Source organism: Colobus angolensis, unplaced genomic scaffold (genome assembly GCF_000951035.1).
Source record: "Colobus angolensis palliatus isolate OR3802 unplaced genomic scaffold, Cang.pa_1.0 Scaffold106, whole genome shotgun sequence".
Classification (NCBI taxonomy): domain Eukaryota; kingdom Metazoa; phylum Chordata; class Mammalia; order Primates; family Cercopithecidae; genus Colobus; species Colobus angolensis.
In genome coordinates, this window is record NW_012111586.1 from 4375339 (window position 1) to 4398650 (window position 23312).

Consider the following 23312-nt stretch of genomic DNA (forward strand, 5'->3'; position numbering starts at 1 on the left):
AAAAAAAAAAAAGATTTGGGGGGTCTACGTGCTTCTTCAGCCTCAGCCTCCTGAGTTGCTGGGATTATAGGCGTGAGCCACCATGCCTGGCTTAAAATGGTTTACTTTACCTACTAATTCTCAAAAACGACTTTTTAAAAAACTGCATTCAATTACAGTAGCGTTCTAGTTACCTTGAAATATCCCCCCAGTACCATTCTGCATCCTGAAGAGAAACAGAACTGTCCTTCATTCCATTTGTAACTGCTGAAGTCATTGGCTTAGGTGGCTTTGGTGGAAGAGCTAGAAGAGAAATGAATATTACTCTGTAGATGTAAATTATTTTTTGTTTTCTAATTTCCTCTGGAGCAGCTCATTAACCAAGGTATGTTAAGATTCTAATAATTATTAATCAAATTGAGTATTATTTTATGTTAAATGTTAGCAACAGAAGGAATCCTTTTGATTGCCTAAAAAGTGAAAATGTCAAGATATTCGGTTTTTTCCTTCTCATGAAACACCGACTTCTAAGTCTGTAAAACTTCATCATCTCTCAAAAGACAACATGCAACCCCTTTCCAAACAACTCAGTCCAAAAGCCACTAAGTGACCAATGTACAACATGAGAACTATAGTTAATAATATTGTATTATATACTGGTAATCTGCCAAGTGAGTAAATTTTAGGTATTCTTACTACCAAAAACAAAAAAGGGTAACTATGAAATGATGGGTATGTTATTAATAATTTGCTCAACTGTAATAGAATGAAGCCTCTTGTTTTGGACTGGAATTACAGCTACTGATATCAACTTATGAATTTCAATGTATATAAACATAAATATGTAAATGTCTGTACACAGAATACATATATTCCCTAGCTCTGTTCCCTGAGACAGAGATTCCCTAACCCCCGGGCCACGGACTGGCACTGGTCCATGGCCTATTAGGAAAAGGGCCACACAGCAGGAAGTGAGCAGTGGGCGAGTGAGCATTACTGCCTGAGCTTCAGCATTAGATTCTCATAGAAGCACAAACCCTACTGCGAACTGCACATGCGAGAATCGAGGTTGTGTGCTCCTTTTGAAAATCGAACTAATGCCTGATGATCTGAGGTGGTACAGTTTCATCCTGAAACCAATACCCCCACCCCGACCCCACCCCAGCAATGAAACCGGTCCCTGGTGCCAAAAAGGTCGGGGAATGCTGCCCTGAGAGGTCCTGGGGGCAACAACACCCCAATATGTACACTGAGCACCTAGACCTTGCTTTCTAATACCATTCTCTACTAAAAGGAACCAGGGCTCTTTGAAGAAATGGCTGATTCCAGGGACAGAATAGAGCAAGTACCAAATGAGCCTGAACATCATCTTGTGCCAAAAAGGAAGGAAGTGCTCAAAGAATGGGAGAGGCTATGTTAAAAGAACAAAAGGGTGAGCTTGAAGGGGCTCTCACTGACCAAATCTGGAACAGCTGACCTATCAATACAAATAATAATAGTAAAGAAATATAACTCATTAAACAAAATAGGAATATATGTGTCCATGCATATATAAATAAATAAATAAACAAAGATCGATGAGGACCAAGATTACTATTATCTCAATATACTGTCCTACAAAATCCTAATTACAAAAGGAAAAACAACAATAGTGAAAAAGCCTGGCAAATACCACCTTAGTCAAGAATCAAGGTTAATATTAGAAATAATGGCGAAACTGTGGACCCCAATACAATGCACTAAGAAGGATATAACATCACTTCTGTGACATCCCTGCCAAATACGCATAAACTAATATGAATCTAATCATAAAGAAACATCAGACAAACCATGACTGAGGGGCATTCTACAAAATAACTGACCTGTAATCTTCAACAATGTACAGGTCATGAGGGTCAAGGAAAGACTGAGGAAATGTTTCAGATTGAAGAAGACGACTAAAGAATCCTGACAATTAAATGCAATGTGTAATTCTGGACTGGATCTTTTTTGCTATTAAGGACAACACTGGGACAATGGGCAAAACTTGAATGGGATCTGAGTGTGACCATAGTAGTAATACAGCAATGTTAGTTTTCTGATTTTGATGGTTATATTGTGTTTCTGTAGGAAAATGTTCTTGTTTGTGGGAAATACACACAAACATGGCCATCATATGGCATCATGCTGACAACTTACTCTCAAATGATTCAAAAAAATTACGTTCTGGCCGGGCGTGGTGGCTCAAGCCTGTAATCCCAGCACTTTGGGAGGCCAAGACGGGCGGATCACGAGGTCAGGAGATCGAGACCATCCTGGCTAAAACAGTGAAACCCCGTCTCTACTAAAAAATACAAAAAACGAGCCGGGCGTGGTGGCGGGTGCCTGTAGTCCCAGCTACTCGGGAGGCTGAGGCAGGAGAATGGCGTAAACCCGGGAGGCGGGGCTTGCAGTGAGCTGAGATCCAGCCACTGCACTCCAGCCTGGGCGACAGAGCGAGACTCCGTCTCAAAAAAAAAAAAAAAAAAAAAAAATTACGTTCTTTGAACTGTACTTGTAACTTTTTTGAGATTGTTTCTTTTTTCTTAATTTAATCAAAAAATTGTAAGCTATCTTGGGGGGAAGGAGAACAATGTGAATATTTTCCCCAAAACAGAAGTCCCTTAGTTGGCCAGGTGTGGTAGCTCACACCTGTAAACCAAGCACTTTGAGAGGCAGAGGCAGGCACATCAACTGAGGTCAGGAGTTCGAGACCAGTCTGACCAATATGATGAAACCCCATCTCTACTAAAAATACAAATATTAGCTGCGCATGGTGGTGCACACCTGTAATCCCAGCTACTCGGGAGGCTAAAGCAGGAGAATTGCTACAACCCCGGAGGCAGAGGTTGCAGTGAGCCAAGATTGCACCACTGTACTGCAGCCTGGGAGAGAGAGTGAGACTTTGTCTCAAAAATAAATAAATAAAGTCCCTTAGTCAACTGATTTTCAACATGGGTGTCAAGATAATTCAATGAGGGAAAGAATAGTCTTCTTAACAAATTGTTCTGGAACAAGTGGATATCCACACGCAAAAAGAATGAAGTTGGATCCCTGCCTCACACCAAAATTAACTAAAAATGGATCAAAGACCTAAATGTCAAGACCTAAAACTATAAAATTCTTACAAGAAAAAATAGGCTTAAATATTTGTGACTTTATATTAAGTAACAGTTTCTTAAATATGACACTGAAAATAACAAACAAGAAAAAAATAGATCAACTGCATCAAAATTAAAAACTTCTGTACTTCAAAGGACATCATCAAGAAAGTGAAGAGACAATCTACAGGATGGGAGAATGTTTTTGTAAGTAGAACTGATAAAATATATTTTTGTAAATATTTGTAATTGTATCTGTAAATATATTTTTGTACTTGTATCTAGAATACATAAAAGACCTCTTTTAGTTCAATAAAAGACAAACGACCCAATTAAATATGGGCAAAGGATCTAAATATATATTTCTCCAAAAGATAAACAAGTAGCCAATAAGCACATGAAAAGATACTGAACATAATCAGCCAACAGAGAAACGCAAATCAAAACCACAGTGAAATACCACTTCACACCCACTAGGATGACTATAATCAAAAAGACAGATAATAACAAGTGTTGGTGAGGATGTGGAGAAACTGGAATACTCATAGACTGCTGGTGGGAATGTAAAATGATGCAGCTGCTTGGAAAACAGTCTGGCTTCCTCAAAAGGCTAAATGCAGAGTTGCCCAGCAATTTCACTCTTACATATACCCAAGAAAAAAGAAACGTATATCTACACAAGAACTTGCACAGGAATGTTCATAGTAGCGTTATTTATAATGGCCCAAAAATGGAAAACAACCCAAATATCTATCAACAGATGAACAGATAAATAAAATGATGTATATGTCCATACAACATATTATTCAGCAATAGAAAGGAATGAGGTACTGATATACTACAACATGGACGAATCTGAAAACATTTTGCTGAGTGAAAGAAGCCTGTCATGAAAGGCCAAATATTATACAATCCCATTGTCCAGAATAGGCAAATCTATAGAGACGGAAAGTAGATCAATGGTTGGCTAGGGCTGGAGAGTAAAGGGGGAAATAGGGAGTGACTGCTATATGAAGGATTTCTTTCAGGGTAATGAAAATATTCCAAAATTGACTATCATGATGGTTGTACAACTTTGTGAAGATACTAAAAAATCACTGAATTATACAATGTGGGTAAACTGCCTGGCATGTGAATTATATATCAATAAAGCTGTTTTAAAATAAATAAATAAATATCAGACTTCTGAAATTACTAGATGGGGATGGATTTGCTATAATCCATACTTTTTTTCAAAGTAGCTAAATAACGATCTTGTTTGAAAAGGATTTTATGTGAATTATAAAAGTAGCTACAGTTTGAACTATAACTTAGCAAAACTTACAATTCTTCTACTTACGTAACACAAGGATTAACAGTGTAAACTTGTGCTATACAAAGCACTGCACTATAGTATGAAAAGGTACAAAGATAAGGTGTTCCCTGCACTCAAAAGAACAAATCCAGAGAGAATGACACACAGAAACACCTAACTATAATACTCATCAGAATGCGGTAAAAATTAAATTGTTTTTTGTTGTTTTTTTTTTTTTTTTTGAGACGGAGTCTTGCTCTGTCGCCCAGGCTGGAGTGCAGTGGCCGGATCTCAGCTCACTGCAAGCTCCGCCTCCCGGGTTTACGCCATTCTCCTGCCTCAGCCTCCCGAGTAGCTGGGACTACAGGCGCCCGCCACCTCGCCCGGCTAGTTTTTTTGTATTTTTTTTAGTAGAGACGGGGTTTCACCGTGTTAACCAGGATGGTCTCGATCTCCTGACCTCGTGATCCGCCCACCTCAGCCTCCCAAAGTGCTGGGATTACAGGCTTGAGCCACCGCACCTGGCCGTAAAAAGTAAATTGTAATGGAAACCCAGCAAAAGGAGTAATTGATCCCCTCTAGGGAAACTTTAAGGTCAAACACTAAGCTTCTCAAATCTAGTCCTTAGTGATTTGAGTACATGATCAACAGAGCCCAAGAACCAATGTGCTTCATTATATCAACAGGTGGGTTACACTCTAATCACCTTCAAATAGAGTTATGGAGACTTTTCTACATCCCTTCACTGGAGGAGCTGTATATTGAGATGAGTTGAGTTGACCAGACTGCATGAGGAAGCTGCTATTTATGGATAATGATAGTTCACAGATAGCTCTACCACCAACAAACATGTAATGACCATTTCACATCTATTACAGAGGGCTGCCTTCTTGTATCTTGCTGTTCTGAACTACAGAAATGTAAGAAGAATGAAATTTTTATAAAGGCAGTTGCTACATGAGGTTGCTAAAAGAACACAATCATAAGGTCTGAAGTGAATGCAATACTGGCCTATTTCTACATTCCTACTATCTATCATCACTCCACACAGACATAGGCAAATATGTACTGAACATCTCCTATGTTCCAGAAGCTGTGAACATAGCAATGAACTAGATTAGATATATATAGTCTCCATACATAGGGACTTTATAATCTAAAGGATAAATTTCAAGATAATTCATTGTTCCTAAAATTGTGAGTACACTCAAATGTAGCTCTATCAAACTCAACTGAATCTTCAATCTAAATGTTTTGCCTTCTCTGAGAGTTGTTCCCCACTCTCCCATGTAGATTGTAGAATATACTGGGCAAATGTGAATAAAAATTTATCTCCTAATAACCTCCTAATTGCATTAAGATAAGCAGATTTATATCTATCTTGTGATATTATAAATAAAGGTAAAATAATTCCAAATCATGAAGCCTTTAAGTAGTTCAAAAGGACTATCTTGAGGGAAAAACTGATTAGGATACACTAGTCATCTTTTCAACTCCTTGACAAAGTAGTTCTTGCATGAGGTGAGCACTGCAATGCTGAGTGGTAAGTTAAGTGCACCTAAGCAAATACCTTCTGAAATGAGTATCCATAAAATATACAGCACTTCTATTTCTATTTAGCAGACAATGAAAAATATTTATCTTTCCATTTTTAGAAACTATATTACAAGTTTGGGTTTTTTTTTTTTAAATTGTGAGACAGGGTCTCATTACGTTACCCAAGCTGGTCTCGATCTCCTGGCCTCAAGTAATCCTTCCGCCTTGGCCTCCCAAAGTGCTGGGATTATAGGTATGGGCCACTCATGCCTGGCCTATATTACAAGTTTTTAAATATTAGCAATGCAGAAAGACATTTTCAATTCAGTTTTAATTAATATGTAGCTATATGAAGAAACATACAGACATATAGGTGTTTTAAGTGTGTGTGTATGTGTGCATATGGATATATATGCACAGAAACATATGAAGAACACACAAACTGTTAATAGTGAATATAATAGGGACCGGGAACAGCAGAGAACACTGTATGTATGTATGTATGTATGTATGTATGTATGTATGTATGTATATTGTGTATGTTTTATATGCTTTAACAACAAAAAATAGTGCCAGGTGCAGTGGTGTGCACCTATAGTCCCAGCTACTTGGGAGGCTGAGATGGGAGGATTGCTTGAAGCCAGTTCAAACCCACAGTGTGCTATGATGACACACGTGAATAGCCACTGCACGCCAACTCATAATCCCTACACTTTGGGAGGTTGAGGCAGGTGGATCACCTGAGGTCAGGAGTTTGAGACCAGCCTGGCCAACATGGTGAAACCCTGTCTCTACTAAAAATACAAAAATTAGCTGAGCGTGGTGGTGGGCACCTGTAATCCCAGCTACTCGGGAGGCTGAGGCAGGAGAATCGCTTGACCCCGGGAAGCAGAGGTTACAGTGAGCCGAGATCGTGCCATTACGCTCCAGCCTAGGCAACAAAGTGAGACTGTCTTTAAAAAAAAAAAAAAGCAACCTGATTCACACCACTGTACTCTGGAAAGGACAGGAGTTGGAAGTATACGTCTCTGAAGGGAGGATTGAGTCATGTGGCCAGAAAGAGAAGAGTTGGCTGACAATCTATAGAAAGAGCAGTTAAGTCCTCAATTCTCTTCCCCACCTGCCCAAGCAGCCAGGCAACTACCCTCCTCCACCCTAGACAAAGGTTGCCTGTCAACTCACCAGTCCAGAGAAACAATTAGAAAGGCTCTGGACTCTTCATCCATGTCCCTACAAAGGACATAAACCATCATTCTGAGCAAACTATCGCAAGAACAGAAAACCAAACACCGCATGTTCTCACTCATAGGTGGGAAATGAACAATGAGAACACTTGGACACAGGGTGGGGAACATCATATACCGGGGCCTGTTGTGGGGTGGGGGGATGGGGGAGGGATAGCATTAGGAGATATACCTAATGTTAATGACAAGTTGATGGGTGCAGCACACCAACATGGCACATGTATACATATGTAACAAACCTGCACGTGCACATGTACCCTAGAACTTAAAGTATAATAATAATAAAAAAGAAAGATACAGCATGCTCAGTGCTGTGTTTTAGAATGTTAAAAAAAAAAAAAAAAAAAAGGCTCTGGACTCAGGGAACACCAAGCTCAGCTGAGAATAGGTAGAGACGGGGTCTCACTGTATTGCCAAGGGTGGTCTCGAATTCCTGGGCTCAAATGATCTTCCTGTCTTGGCCTCCCAAACTGCTGGGAGTACAGGTGTAAGCCACTGCACCTAGCAGGTATTCATCATCTTGTCACTTCTCAGTGAAGGCCTCCAGTTAACAAGTTCCTGCCCACTCACATGGAGCTTCAACATGGATGAACATTGAAAATATTATGCTAAGTGAAATAAGCAAGTCACAAAAAGACAAGTATTATGATTCTTCTTACATGAGGCTACTAAAGTGTCAAATCCGTAGAGACAGAAAGTAGAATGCTATTGGCCAAGGGCTGAGGGGAGGATGGAATGGAAGTTAGTATTTAATGGGTACAGAGTTTCAGCTGAGGAAGATGAAAAAGTTCTGGAGGTGGGTGGTGGTGATAGTTGCACAACAGTATGAATGTACTTAAAGCCACAGAATTTAAACATTTTAAAATGGTTAAAAACAGCTGAGTGTGATGGCTCACGCCTATAGTCTCAGCATTCTGGGAGGCCAAGGCAGGTGTATTGCTTGATCCCAAGAGTTCGAGACCAGCCTGGGCAACAGAGCAAGATCCCATCTCTAAAGTAAATAAATAAATACTTTAAAAGAAACAGATCAAATGGTTAAAATGATAAATTACATGTTACATATATTTACCACAACTTAAAATAAAAAAAAAAAACAGACATTTGAGGAAAGCCATTACATTAAAGGAGACCAAAACAAGAAGAAACTTGGGAGTAACCAGAGAATTCAAGGGAAAAAAAACTTCACAGACACACAAAAACAGCATATCTCAGATATATAAAAGGAAAGACTGCATCTATGAAAGACAAACAAGATCTACACTAAAGTAACATTCAAAGAATAAAAGCCTTTATATATTAAAATAATATTATTATAGAAAATTTTTTAAGTCAGTTCACAATCTGGCAGGTAAAGCTGAAATCTCCCAGGAAGTGGAACAAAAAGAGAAAGTAATGAAAAAATAGAGGAAAGATAAGAGAATCTGAGGATCAACTCAGAAGATCCAGCATCAAACTAACAGAAGTTCCAGAAAGCAGGAAGAGAAACCTTTAAAATAAGAAAAAATTTTAAGAACTGAAGGACACACATTTCCTGAATGAAAATGCCCACAGAGTATGCAACACAATGAATGAAAAAGATCCACATCAAGCTACACCCCTGTGGAATTTCACAACACTGGGGGGAAAAGAGAAAGTCCTAAAATCTATCACAAGGACAAAAAAAAAAAAGTCACAAAGGACTAAAGAATGTCTTTGGGTTGCTCACCAACACTGGAGACTAGCAACACTGAAGATAAACCTTTCAAATCTGAGGGAAAATGATTTTTTCAAGCTAGAATGATATATCCTGCCAAATTATCAATTACACATGATGGTAGAATAGATATTTTCAGATATACAAGATCTCAACCAATTCATCTCTCAGCAACCTTTCTTAGGAAGCTACTGAATGATGTGCTCCACCAAAATAAATAAACAAACTAGGAAAGCAGGTGGTATAAAATGCAGGAAAATGGATGCCAACACCGGAGAGAAGCAATGGCAATGCAGAGCATAATGCTGAATGCAGTACCAGGATGACAGCTGAAAACAGTTAGAATTCAAACAGGAAGATGAAGGACAGTTTAGAGGGTATGTTTAAGAAAAGAATGGAAATGGTAAATTATCTGATGTTTAACCATACTGTGATGAATTTTATGGTTCTGTCATACGGTTCTGTCAGAATCATAACATTCTGTCTTTAAATTTATATATATAAAAAAAAGGAAATGTGGCCAGGTGTGGTGGCTCACACCTGTAATCCCAGCACTTTGAGAGGCCGAGGCGGGTAGATTACAAGGTCAGGAGTTCGAGACCAGCCTGGCCAATATGGTGAAACCCCATCTCTACTAAAAATGTATAAAAAATTAGCCAAATAGGCCGGGCGCGGTGGCTCAAGCCTGTAATCCCAGCACTTTGGGAGGCCGAGACGGGCAGATCACGAGGTCAGGAGATCGAGACCATCCTGGCTAACACGGTGAAACCCCGTTTCTACTAAAAAAATACAAAAAAGCTAGCCGGGCGAGGTGGCGGGCGCCTGTAGTCCCAGCTACTCGGGAGGCTGAGGCAGGAGAATGGCGTAAACCCAGGAGGCGGAGCTTGCAGTGAGCCAAGATCCGGCCACTGCACTCCAGCCTGGGCGACAGAGCAAGACTCCATCTCAAAAAAAAAAAAAAAATTAGCGAAATATAGTGGCATGCACCTGTAGTCCCAGCTACTCGGGAGGCTGAGGCAAGAGAATCACTTGAATCCAGGAGGTGGAGGTTGCACTGAACCAAGATCGCGCCACTGCACTCCAGCCTAGGCGACAGAGTAAGACTCCGTCTCAAAAAAAAAAAAAAAAGAAAGAGTGCAATCATAATATACTAATGGCTTAGCTGTGACCACTGCATGTAATAATAGTGTAAATATTGCAAGATAATTTAAGAAAGTTATAATTGTGATATAAATACACTGGAAAATGCATAGAAGGAAAGAGTGTATGGCATAAGAGAATAAGAGAAGTAAATCACTATCTTTCTTAGAAGGAATAAATGACATCAAAAAGTGAAAAATTATAAATAGCAGTATTACCATATTACGAAAAATAGGGAGGTAAACACCAGAAGAAAAGGCCAGAAGAGTTAAGTGTTGCCCCTGGGGCTAGAAAGTGGCAGAAGAGAGGGTAGGACAGGCAACTGATGATTTTGTACTATAAACCTTGTAGTACTTTTTGACTTTTTAAACTATAAACCCATATTGCTTTAAGATAAGAATCAAAAGAAACCTAGCGTTTATTCTGATTCCACCACTTAAACTAGACTTGGTAAATTATCTCACCTCTCTGAGCCTTAAGTTCCATGCTATGTTGAATCCAACTTGTACAGGCTAGTGAGAGCTGATTGTTGTATTTTCAGGAATTTCGCAAGCTGCTATTCTATACACCTTTTTTTTTTTTTGAGATGGAGTCTCCCTCTATTGCCCAGGATGGAGTGCAGTGGCGCAATCTCAGCTCACTGCAACCTTCACCTCCTAGGTTCAGGCGATTCTCCTCCCTCAGCCTCCCAGGTAGCTGGAACTACAGGCGCGTGCCACCATGCCTGGCTAGTTTTTTTTTGTATTTTTAGTAAAGACGGGGTTTCACCATATTGGCCAGGCTGGTCTCGAACTCCTGACCTCATGATCCGCCTGCCTTGGCCTCCCAAAGTGTTGGGATTACAGGTGTGAGCAACCGTGCCCAGCCTCTACACAGTCAGTATTAAATATTAAATCATATAAGTTCACAATTAAATTATATTAAAAATAAAGTTAAAAAATGCTCAAACCTCATTACTTCATTAATACTGTATTTATGCTTTTAAGAAACATCTATTGTATTTATATAATGGAAATACTGTGTGCTGCTGAGGATTTCTTTCAAATTCTGCATTCACTATGTCAGTCACACTAGTAGATTGAAATCAGCCACAGTGGGAGTATTTATACTTTGGAAATCAGCAAATACTACAAATCAGAGAGCTTGATTTACTGTGGTACTGATGATTTGCCTGGGGTTAGCAAACTATGGCCCTCTGCCTGTTTTCCAAGGTGCAAAAAATAGTTTTTACTTTTTTCATTATTTTGAGATGAGGGTCTCACTATGTTGCCCAGGCTGGTCTCAAACTCCTGGGTTCAAGTCATCTTCTTGCCTCACCCTCCTGAGTAGCTGTGGAACTAAAGGCATGCACCACTGTGACCAGCGTTTTTACTTTTTTTTTTTTTTTTGAGACAGAGTCTTACTCTGTTACCCAGACTGGAGTGCAGTGGTACAATCTCGGCTTACTGCAACCTCCACCTCCCAGATTTAAGCAATTCTCCTGCCTCAGCCTCCCGAGCAGCTGGGACTACAGGCACGGGCTATCACGCTCAGCTAATTTTTGTATTTGTAGTAGAGACGGGGTTTCCCCATGTTGGCCAGGCTGGTCTTGAACTCCTGACCTAAGGTGATCCACCTGCCTTGGCCTCCCAAAGTGCTGGGATTACACATATGAGCCACCACGCCTGGCCCGTTTTTACATTTTTAAATGGTTATAAACACACACACACACAGAGAGAGAGAATATGAAAGAGATCATTTGTGGCCTGCAAAGCCTAACGTATTTACTATATGGCTCTTTGCAGAAAAAATATGTCAATTCCAGATCTAGACTTAAGGAAATGATAGAGAAAATATTAATTCATTGTAATAATCTCCACTCTTCTGAATTCTATGGCTGCAGCTCTAGTGCAACAAGCAAATTTGAGGGTATTCAAAACCAAATACATACAATCATACCTCAGTATCCTCACAGGACTGGTTCCAGGATCCCTGCAGATACCAAAATCCAAGGATACTCAAGTCCATTTTATAAAATGATGTAGTATTTGCATACAGCTTATGCACATCCTCCCATATACTTTAAGTCATCTCTAGATTACTTGTATCTAATACAATGTAAATGCTATGTAAAGAATTATTATACTATATTTTTATTTGTATTATTTTTGTTGTTATATTGTTATTTTTATTGGTGTTTTCACACACACCCAGAATCCACAGTTGTTTGTTACTTCAATTCGAGAATGCAGAATCTGTGAATAGGGAGGGCCCACCGCATTTCCTCACCTGTTCCTATCCACCCTATCCTGATAAAGGGCACCACTATGCATTTGTCAAAACTCAAAGAACTGTACACCGAAGAGTATGAACTTTACTGTATGTAAATTTTAAAGTTTTTTTTAATCAGCTGTATAACATCTTAAATGAAGATGCCTTAGCCCAACGCTCTACAGATTCTGATTTCATTGATCCAGAATGAGACCAGGGCAACTATGTTTTTTTAAAAAAGGCAACTGGTAATTCTGATATAAAACTAGAATGAGAACCACATTCCTAACCCCACGAAGGTACTCCTTGACTTCTCTACCTTTTTTTTTTTTTTTTTTTGAGACGGAGTCTCGCTGTGTCGCCCAGGCTGGAGTGCAGTAGTGCTATCTCGACTCACTGCAACCTCCACCTCCCAGGTTCAAGCGATTTTGCCTCAGCCTCCCGAGTTAGCTGGTACTACGGGCACGGGCCACCACACCCAGCTAATTTTTTGTATTTTTAGTAGAGACAGGATTTCACCGTGTTAGACAGGCTGGTCTCGATCTTCTGAACTCGTGATCCACCCGCCTTGCCCTCTCCAAGTGCTGGGATTACAGGAGTAAGCCACCAAGCTTGGCCCTCTCTCTACATCTTTACCACTTACTCCAGTAATCCCAGTTCTTTCACCTCAATGAGACCTCCAATTTACAGCAATGCTACCACTGTTCTTTCACCTCAGTAAGACCTCTAATTCCTCAAACTTAGTACTTTCTTTCTATCCCATACTGGTCTTCATTCTCCCTCTCTCTCAACTAATACTATCATCTCTTTTGCTCTCTTATCCTCCCACTGTACCTGTCTGGCAAGACCCCGACCATAGCTCAATCTGTTTTCATGCTTTTTCTGCTCTCTCTCTAGGCTAATAAAGAGGAAAAAAGTTACATCATCTTCAATTGGTTTCACTAATAATGGTCTCCAACCATTGGAGTGGACCCTCAAAACAATCCAAAAATCTTACCCTAAATTTACCTCCCTCCCATTCTTCACTACAAGCTATTTCAAACATCATATTCTACCTCCCTGAACCAGCCCTAAATAACATATGTAGAACCAAAAACGGCAAACATAAAAGTATTATTCTTGTGTTAGGAAAAAGTCCCCAGTACTCCCAGCTTAATTAGCTGGTACTGGTAGTTTAGTATAACTAGAGATCATAAGCCAGCAGATCAGAATTTGCCTTTAAGTTTCATTAGGAAGAACTAGATACTATTACTAATTTATGTTTCTGTTTTGCAGTTAACTCATTTAAGCTATATTTTGGTCAATCAGCTGAAAAGAAATACTGTAAGGGATTTGTAATGCCCCCTAATATCCTCTTCTCTGTCAACTTCTCACATTTGCTTTCCAAAAAATTCTTAATATTTACCTTCCAAATAGTAAATGCGATCTCCTACACATATCTTTGACATGAAAATGCTCAGTTTAAGAAAAATGGTTCAGTCACATAAATCTTTGCTATATAGTATTGAGGGCATTTAAATACTAAGAACATAAATTATTCTGTTAAATGTTGTCAGCCAGGTGTGGTGGCTCATGCATGTAATCCTAGCACTTTGGGAGGCTGAGGTGGGCAGATCACTTGACTCTAGGAGTTTAAGACCAGCCTAGGCAAATTAGCCAGGCATGGTGGCAGGTGCCTGTAATCCCAGCTACTTGGGAGGCTAAGGCAGGAGAATCGCTTCAACCCAGAGGCAGAGTTTGCAGTGAGCCAAGATCGTGCCACTGCACTCCAGTCTGGGTGACAGAGTGAGACTCTGTCTCAAAAAAAAAAAAAGACCACCCTGGGCAACACATGGAGAAACTGTCTCTACAAAAAAATACAGCAGTCAGCCAGGTATGGTGGTGTGTGCCTGTAGTCCCAGCTGTTTGGGAGGCTGACGTGAGAGGATCACCTGAGCCCAGGAAGTCAAGGCTGCAGTGAGCCAAGATTGTACCACTGCACTCCAACCTGGGCAACAGAGTGAGACCCTGTCTCAAAAAAAAACAAGAGTGTCGAAGGTGAACGATGTTATCAAAGACACAAAACAAACCTAAAATATTCCATCAGATAATAAATTCTGACTATCTGTTAAAGAACCAAGAAACAAGAAAAAAAATCCCAAAGATATCTATTTGTGATAACTACATATTATAAAAGGTTCAAAATACAAAATAAAACAAAATAATTTCATAATACATACTTCCTAAAATTCACAAATCTATTTCATTTTAGAGGAACAAAAGATGAAGAGAATTAGAACTATCTTGGATATTAGAGTATAATCTTAGGTGCAGAATAATGGTTAGAAAAAAAAGACTAGTTAATCAAGCTAACCAAAGGGAAAACATTTATTTTAATTAAATCTTCAACTTTTTGAAAGCCTAAAAATAAAATTATGGAAACAGGAGGAGAGAAAAAAGACAAAAAACATTTCATCTTTCTAAAGGAAAAAAACTGACAGCTTTTACCAAGTTCATTTTAAAAGACAATGATTATACAAAATTTCCCCCCAGCATCCGTGAGCTGCCACATCCAAATCCAAACTTCACTGACTGTTTGGCATCCAGCATTGAATTACAGAACAACTTTGCTCATGCATGGACAAATGCTATTTTTCCCCAGTGGAATGATTTCTCTGTAGTGTGCTCATTAGTAACACTAACCCCTTCCTATGCCCCAACAACCAACTGCTTTGTGAGCTAAATCCCAATCCCAAATCAGACATTGTTGGCAAAACTAATCTCTGAATGAAAACGGTACAACAGTCAATCACAACATAGAACTTGGATTGTATATTACTGACGCTGAGACAGAAAACTGTGCCATTTCCAGCAGGTAGTTTTAGTTGAGTTTCTTGGCTCAGCAAAATTGAAGGATGATTTTATCTTTCGAGACACATATGATATTTTCATAAAATTATACTACTCATTATTTCTCTCTGAAAATACATTTTTAAAAACTGTTTCACAATCAAAATAAACAATTACTTCAACAACTAGAGGGTGGCGATTCCTCAAAGACCTAAAGGCAGAAATACTATTTGACCCAATAATCTCATTACTGGGTATACACCAAAAAGAATATAAACCATACTATTATTAAGATACATGCATATGTATGTTCATTGCAGCACTATTCATAATAGCAAAGGCACAAAATCAACCTAAATGCCCATTCATGATAGACTGGATAAAGAAAATGTGGTATATATACAGCATGGAATACTATGCAGCCATAAAAAGGAACAAGATAATGTCCTTTGCAGGGACATGGATGGAGTTAGAAGCCATTATCCTCAGCAAACTAACTTTGAGAGGCCGAGGCAGGAGGATCGCAGGAAGAGAAAACCAAACACTGTATATCCTCACTTATAAGTGGGAACTACATGATGAGAACACATGGACACATGGCAGGGAACAACACAAACTGGGGCCTGTCGGGGGGTGGTTGGGGGAAAGAGAGCATCAGGCGGAATAGCTAATGGATGCTGGGCTTAACACCTAGGTGATGGGATGATCTGTGTAGCAAATCACCCTGGCACATGTTTACCTATGTAACAAACATGCACATCCTGCACACGTACTCCTGAACTTAAAAGTAGAAGTAAAAAAACAATTAGAAGGGAAAACAATTAATTAAAAGTTAAAGGTTGACACATTTAGGTTGATATATTAGGTTGATACATTAATGTGATTCTCCCTCTGTACCTCTTTCCAAGTTGGAGACAATTTCTTCAAGATTTCATTTTGATACCACCCACTCATATGATATAATTTGGGTAAGTAGTTTCTTCAGTTAAAGTTAATTGCTTTGAAGACTTCCCCAAATGCTGTTGATAATAATAATAAATTTCCTCCTGATAGCAACGAATTATATGTATATTTTTATTTTTATGGAGACAAGGTCTTGCTATGTTACCCAGGATGGTCTCAAACTCCTGGACTCAAATGATCCTCCTGCCTCAGCCTCCCAAAGCACTGGGATTGCAGGTGTGAGCCACTGCGCCTGACACAATGGATTAAATATATGTTCTAGGGCTTCTCCAGCTGGAGTACAGAATGAGTGGGCATGCATAAGTTTTACACTTATTTCATTCAAATAAATACTATATTTGTTTCTTAGCATTGCTCACAAACACGCAGATGAAATTAAACCTTTTTTAAAAAAAACCTATCCTTTTCACACACTACTAATCGTTGGTGAGTAAAAACTACCAAAGTAAAATCTCCTGGCTGTCAGGTAACCTAGCAGTGTAACTTTGAACAATCTGTTCTATTTATCTGTAAAATGGTTGATTATATCACCATAGTCTCTCTCATCTCTAATTTTTATGGACTTTTATATTCAGTCATCTGAAAGACAGTATACTAGGCAGATTTCACTGAAATACCAGAAATTTCATTAATATTCTGCTGGGTGCCATAAGTCATTCCTCACTGGTAAGCTACATTAAATTAGAATCTAACAGAGTATTTCTGTGTGTTCTTAAAAAGAATAGCCAGAACAAAAAGTAGCATTAATATATTTTTAGAAGGCAGTAATAAAACTGGCCAGGTGCAGTGGCTCACGTCTGTAATCACTTAGGGAGACGGGCAGGCAGATCACTGAGGTCAACAGTCAGAGAGCAGCCTGGCCGACATGGTGTAATCCCAGCTACTTGGAAGGCTGAGGTGGGAAGATCGCTTGAACCTGGGAGGCGAAGGTTGCAGTGAGCGCAGATCACGTCACTGCCCTCCATCCTGGGCAACAGAGTGAGACTGTGTCTTTAAAAAAAAAAAAGAAGAAGAAGAAGAAGAAGTCAATAACAAAACTGAAAAAAACTAGGATCAGATAAGTATTCAGGGAACTTCTCAACTCATTCTGTGAGGCCAGTATTCCCCTGATACCAAAACCAGAAAAAGAAAAAATCAAAAAACAAAACAAAAGGGAAAACCTACAGGCCAATATCCCTTATGAACACAGACACAAAAATCCTCAACAAAATACCAGCAAACCAACTCCAGCAACATATAAACAGGATTATGTATCATGACCAAGCGAGATTTGTTTCCAGGAATGCAAGATTGGCTCAACACACAAAAATCAATCAAGGTAACACACCATATTAACAGAATAAAGGACAAAGACCAGCATAATGATCTCAACAGATGCAGAAAAATCATGTGACAAAATTAAATATCCTACCAGGTGCAGTAGCTCACATTTATAATCCTAGTATTTTGGGAGGTCACGGCAAGAGGATACCCTGAGGCCAAGGGTTCAAGACCAGCCTGGTCAACATTGTGAGACCCTGCCGCCACAAAAAAATATAATTCAAAAATTAAACACCTACTTATGACAAAAATACTGAAAAACTAGGATTAAAGGGAATTCCTCACCTGATAAAGAGTATCTACAGAAAATCCACAGCTAGCATCATAATTCATGGTGACAAACTGAATGTTTTCCCCTACAATCAAAAACAGCACAAGGATGTCTGCTCTTACCACGTCTATTCAACACTGTAAGATTCTAGCCAGGGGCTGGGTATGGTGGCTCATACCTGTAATCCTAGCACTTTGGGAGGCCGAGGCAGGTGGATCACCTGAGGTCAGGAGTTCAAGACCATCCTGGCCAACATGGTGAAATGCTATCTCTACTAAAAATACAAAAATGAGCTGGGCATGGTGGCACGCACTTGTAATCCCAGCTACTCAAGAGGCTGAGGCAGAAGAATCACTTGAACCCAGGAGGTGGAGGCTGCAGTGAGCCGAGATCACACCATTGCACTCCAGCCAGGACAACAAGAGCAAAACTCCATCTCAAAAAAAATTAAAAAAGATTCTTGGCCGGGCGCGGTGGCTCAAGCCTGTAATCCCAGCACTTTGGGAGGCCGAGACGGGTGGATCACGAGGTCAGGAGATCGAGAGCATCCTGGCTAAACCCCGTCTCTACTAAAAAATACAAAAAACTAGCTGGGCGAGGTGGCGGCTGCCTGTAGTCCCAGCTACTCGGGAGGCTGAGGCAGGAGAATGGCATAAACCCGGGAGGTAGAGCTTGCAGTGAGCTGAGATCTGGCCACTGCACTCCAGCCTGGGCGACAGAGCGAGACTCCGTCTCAAAAAAAAAAAAAAAAAAAAATTCCATTCCAACAAGCACATAAAAAAGATACTCAGCATCATCAGTCATTAGGAAAATGCAAATCAAAACCACAGTGACATACCACCTCACATCCACCAGGATAGCTATAATCAAAAAGATACATAACAAGTCTTGGTGACGATGTGGAAAAAGTGAAACCATAATACGCTGCTATCAGGAAAGTAAATATGACCCAGTAATTCTACTCCTAGGTGTGTATACGCAACAGAACTGAAAACTAAGTTCACATAAAAACTTGCAATGAACGTTCATGGCAGCATTATTCAAAATAGCGAAAGGTGGAAACAACCCAAATATCCATTAACTGGTGAATGGATAAATATTCAGAGTGGAATACTGCTTAGCCATAAAAAGGAATGAAGTACTGATACATACCACAATTGAATAAACCTTGAAAACATTATGCTAAGTGAAACAAGTCAAACACAAAAGGCCACATACCATGTCATTCCATTTCCATGAAATGTGCAGAATAGGCAAACTTATAGAGACAGAAAGTAGATTAACAGTTGCCACAGACTGGGGCTAAGAAGAATGGGGAGTGACTTTTTTTGAGACAGGATCTTGCTCACCCACCCAGGCTGGAGTGCAGTGGCACTATCACAGCTGACAACCTCAAACTACTGAATTCAAGCGATCCTCCCACATTGGCCTTCCAAGTAGCTGGGACTACAGACGCACGACACCATACTTAGCTAATTTTTTTTAAATTTTTGTAGAGACAGGGTCTCTCTATACTGCCCAAGCTGGTCTTGAACTCCTGGCCCCAACTGATCCTCCCACCTCAGTCTCCCAAAGCTGGGATTATGGGGATGAGCCACTCCACCCAGCCTAGAGTGACTCTTAATGGTTACAGGACTTCTTTTGGGGTGATAAGAACATTCTGGAATAAGACAGCTGTAATAGTTGCACAACTGTATGACAATACTAAAAACCACTGATGTGGTTAAAAACACTTTTAAAAGGTGGATATATGGCATGTGAATTATATCATAACAGAAAAAGTAGTCAAACAAAGGTACTTTCAAAATTCTACCTAATTTAAAACAGAATTTTATCAGACCTTTTTAAGTTGTAATAAAACACAAAAGTACATACACAAAGACCAATCACAGAGGGAATTAGATGTTTCAATTCAGGACTTACTTTCAACCTAGTACAATTTTTTATATGACAGAAAAACTACCTGGTTCTAAATCTCTGGCTGCTCCTTTTTAGACTCCTTGGAATGCAAGGTTGATTTTCCCTCAGGCTTTTCTTCCTCCACCACTGCTTTTTACCCCTCCCAAATTCCCTTATTTTTCCCCAGGGGTTCCATCTCCTAACATATTTCATATCTTTATGAACTTTATACAGGAGGAATCTTTCCACAGCATTTCGTTCTGCATTACATTTTCAGATTAATTTATGTTGACACAAGTAGGCATTTTTATTTTCTCACCGTTCTCTACCATTACATGAATACTCTATAATTTCTTCATTCTCTTAATGATGGACATTTGAGCTGTTTCTAGTTTTCTGTTTTTACGAACAATGTTGCTATGAACTTAATGGTACTTATCCCAGGTACAAACTCTTGTTCATCTTCTACAGTTTCCCTAGGGTATACACTTTACTAGATATTGCTAAGTTCCTCTCTACAATGAGGTTCTAGTTGATATTCCACTGTCCACATAAGTATATGAGAGTTTTCCTTATTCTACATCCTCACCAAAATGGTGAGTGTAAAGTATCATTCCACTGAAGTTTTAATTTGCATTTCCATGGCTACTAAAGAGGTTGAACACCTTTTCATGTCTGCAGGACATTTGTATTTCGTCTTCTATGAATTTCCAATCTATTGTCTTATTATTATTATTGGTTGGTAAAATATTCTTCATATATCCTGATTATTAATCCTTTTTAGTTATTTTTTCTGCAAATATTTTCTCCCAGATGATACGGTATCTTTCTATCTCATGCTGAATTTCAATAACTGTACATTTTTTATTTTAATCTAGACAAATTTATCAATCTTTTTCTTTTACAGTTCAAATTTCAAGTCTTATTGAAGAAATCCTTTCTACCTTCCCCGCCCTAATATCATAAAAACATTCTCCCACTTTTTTCTAAAAGTTTTACTTTTCACATTAACATCTTTAATTATCAGGTACATTTTTTAATATGGTAAGTAGAAATCTCATTTTATTTTCCATATAAATAACCAATTGTTCCATTATCATTCACTGTTTAGTCAGTCCATCATCTCCTTACTCATCTTCAACAGTCACTGTCATGTATTAAGTTTCTTTATATTCAGGGGTTCTGTTTCTGGGCTCTTTATTCTTCACAGAGGTTGGTCTATCCTGTGCCAATACCACATTGCCTTAAATATTAACAATATGGCTTTATAAATAATGCTGTGTGAAAGACCAAGTGCGCCTTCCTAATTTTTCTTGGCAGTTTACTCTTCTTTATAAATTTTAGAGCTTGTCAAGTTATATGAAATACCCTGTCATTATATTAAACAGAAGTGCATTGAACTTATAAATTAATTTGGAAAGAATTAACATGTTTATGTCACTGGGTCTTCCTATCAGTTAATATGGTATCCTAATTAGATCTCTTCTCATGTCTTTTAATGGAAATCGTATAATTCTCACCATAAAAGGTCATGTGCATCTTTTGTAGATTTTGTTCACTGGTACTTTTCAATTGTTGTCCTTGTAGCTATTACTGCTATAATGAATATCTTTTTTAAAATATATTTTGTAGGCCAGGAACTGTGGCTCATGCACATAATCCTAGCACTTTGGGAGGCTGAGGTAGGCAGAACACTTGGGGCTAGGAGTTTAAGACTAGCCTAGTCAACGTGGCGAAACACTGTCTCTACTAAAAATACAAAAATTAGCTGGGTGTGGTGGCACATCTGTAATCCCAGCTACTCGGGTGGCTGAGGCATGAAGAATAGCTTGGACCCAGAAGGCAGAGGTTGCAGCAAGCTGAGATCGCACCACTGCCCTCCAGCCTGGGCAACAGAGTGAAACTCCGTCTCCAAAAAAAAAAAAATTTGTGAAAACATCCCAAGTGGGCTGGGTGCGGTGGTTCACGCCTGTAATCCCAGCACTTTGGGAGGCTGAGGTGGGCGGATCACGAGGTCAAGAGATCGAGACCATCCTGGCCAAACATGGTGACACCCCGTCTCTACTAAAAATACAAAAAAAGTAACTGGGTGTGGCGGCATACACCTGTAGTCCCAGCTACTCAGGAGGCTGAGGGAGGCTGAGGCAGGGGAATCGCTTGAACCTGGAGATGGAGGTTGCAGTGAGCCAAGATCATGCCACTGCAGTGAGCCGAGATCATGCCAAGATCCAGCCTGGCAACAGAGCGAGACTCTGTCTCAAAAAAGCAAACAAACAACAACAAAAAAAACCCAAGTGTCCATCAACAGATGACTGAATAAACAAAATGTGGTCTGTATGTACAATGCAGTATTATTCAGTCATAAAAATGAGTAACGTTCTGAGACATGCTGCAATATGAACACCAACATTATGCTAAATGAAATATGAAGACACAAAAGGACAAATATTGTATGATTCCATTTATATGAAATATCTAGAATAGGCAAATTCATAGAGAAAGTAAGTTGAATAGAATTTACCAGGAGCTGAGAGTGAAGGGAGAATGAGTAAGTCATTGCTTAACAGTTAAAGAGTTTCTATATGGAAGATGAATATAGCTGCACAACATTGTAAATGTAATTACTGCCACTGAATTGTACACTTAAAACAGTTAAAATGAAAAATTTTGTCATATATATTTTATAATTTTAAAAAATTAACAATGTAAAGCACCAAAACATTGAATTGTATACTTAAAACCGGTGATTTGTACAGTATGTGAATTATATCTCAATAAAGCTTTTTTAAAATTACATTTGTTATCTGCTACTTGTAAAATGGAATCCAACTGTATAGTGGTCTTGGATCCAACAACCTTATTTCATATATATCAGCAAATTATCTTTTGCTTTTTAAGCAGTATTCATCTTGGAATAACCCATTAAATACTTAAGTGAGAATGACAATGTTTCTTCTTTTTCTTGATTCAGGAAGAATTTATCTAAAGTTATGAGTGTCTATAAATATTTGGTAGAACTCATTTATAAATCTATATGGGCCTGATTAAGATGGCTACTAAAAGAAAAAAGAAAAGAAGAGAACAAGTGTTGGCAAGGAAGTGGAGTAACTGGAACCCTTGAGCACTGTTGGTGAGATTGTAAAATGGTGCAACTGCTATGAAAAACGGTATGGAGGTTCCCAAAAAAAGTTTTTAAAAATACCATATGATACAGCAATCCTTCTTATTCTGGGTATACATCTAAAAAAAAAAACTGAAAGCAGAGTCTCAAAGAGACATTATACTAGCAGACCCATGTCCACAGTAGCACTATTCACAATAGCTAAGAGGTGGAAGCAACGCAAAGTCTATCAACAGATTAATGGATAAACAAAATGTGGTATACACATAAATGGAATATTATTCAGCCTTAAAAAGGAAGAAAATCCTTTCATATGCTACAACTGAACCCTGAAGATACTATACTGAGTGAAATAAGCCAAAGACAAATATTACATGATCCCACTTACTTACACGAGGTATCTAAAGTAGACAAAATCATAGAAGCAAAGTAAAGGTTGGTTACCAGGGGTTGGGCAATAGGGGAAAAGACTGGTCACTGTTTAATGGGTACAGAGTTTCAGATTTGCAAGATGAGATCTGGAGATCTGCTTCAAAACAATGTTAATATGCTTAATACCACTCAACAGTACACTTGAAAGTGGTTATGAAGGGCCAGGTGTGGTGGCTCATGCCTGTAATCCTAGCACTTTGGGAAGGCAGATTGCCTGAGCTC

At 39.0% G+C, this 23312-nt stretch overlaps 1 protein-coding gene across 4 annotated transcripts in view; it reads right to left on the reverse strand.

The window, feature by feature from the left end:
* Positions 1–23312, reverse strand: part of PIK3R3 (phosphoinositide-3-kinase, regulatory subunit 3 (gamma)) — a 153273-nt gene that overhangs the window by 53080 nt on the left and 76881 nt on the right. For all 4 annotated transcript variants that reach the window (XM_011946723.1, XM_011946737.1, XM_011946732.1 and 1 more), the window contains one exon: positions 174–282. In XM_011946723.1, coding sequence (XP_011802113.1) covers positions 174–282 — 109 coding nt within the window. The remainder of the gene's footprint in view (positions 1–173; positions 283–23312) is intronic.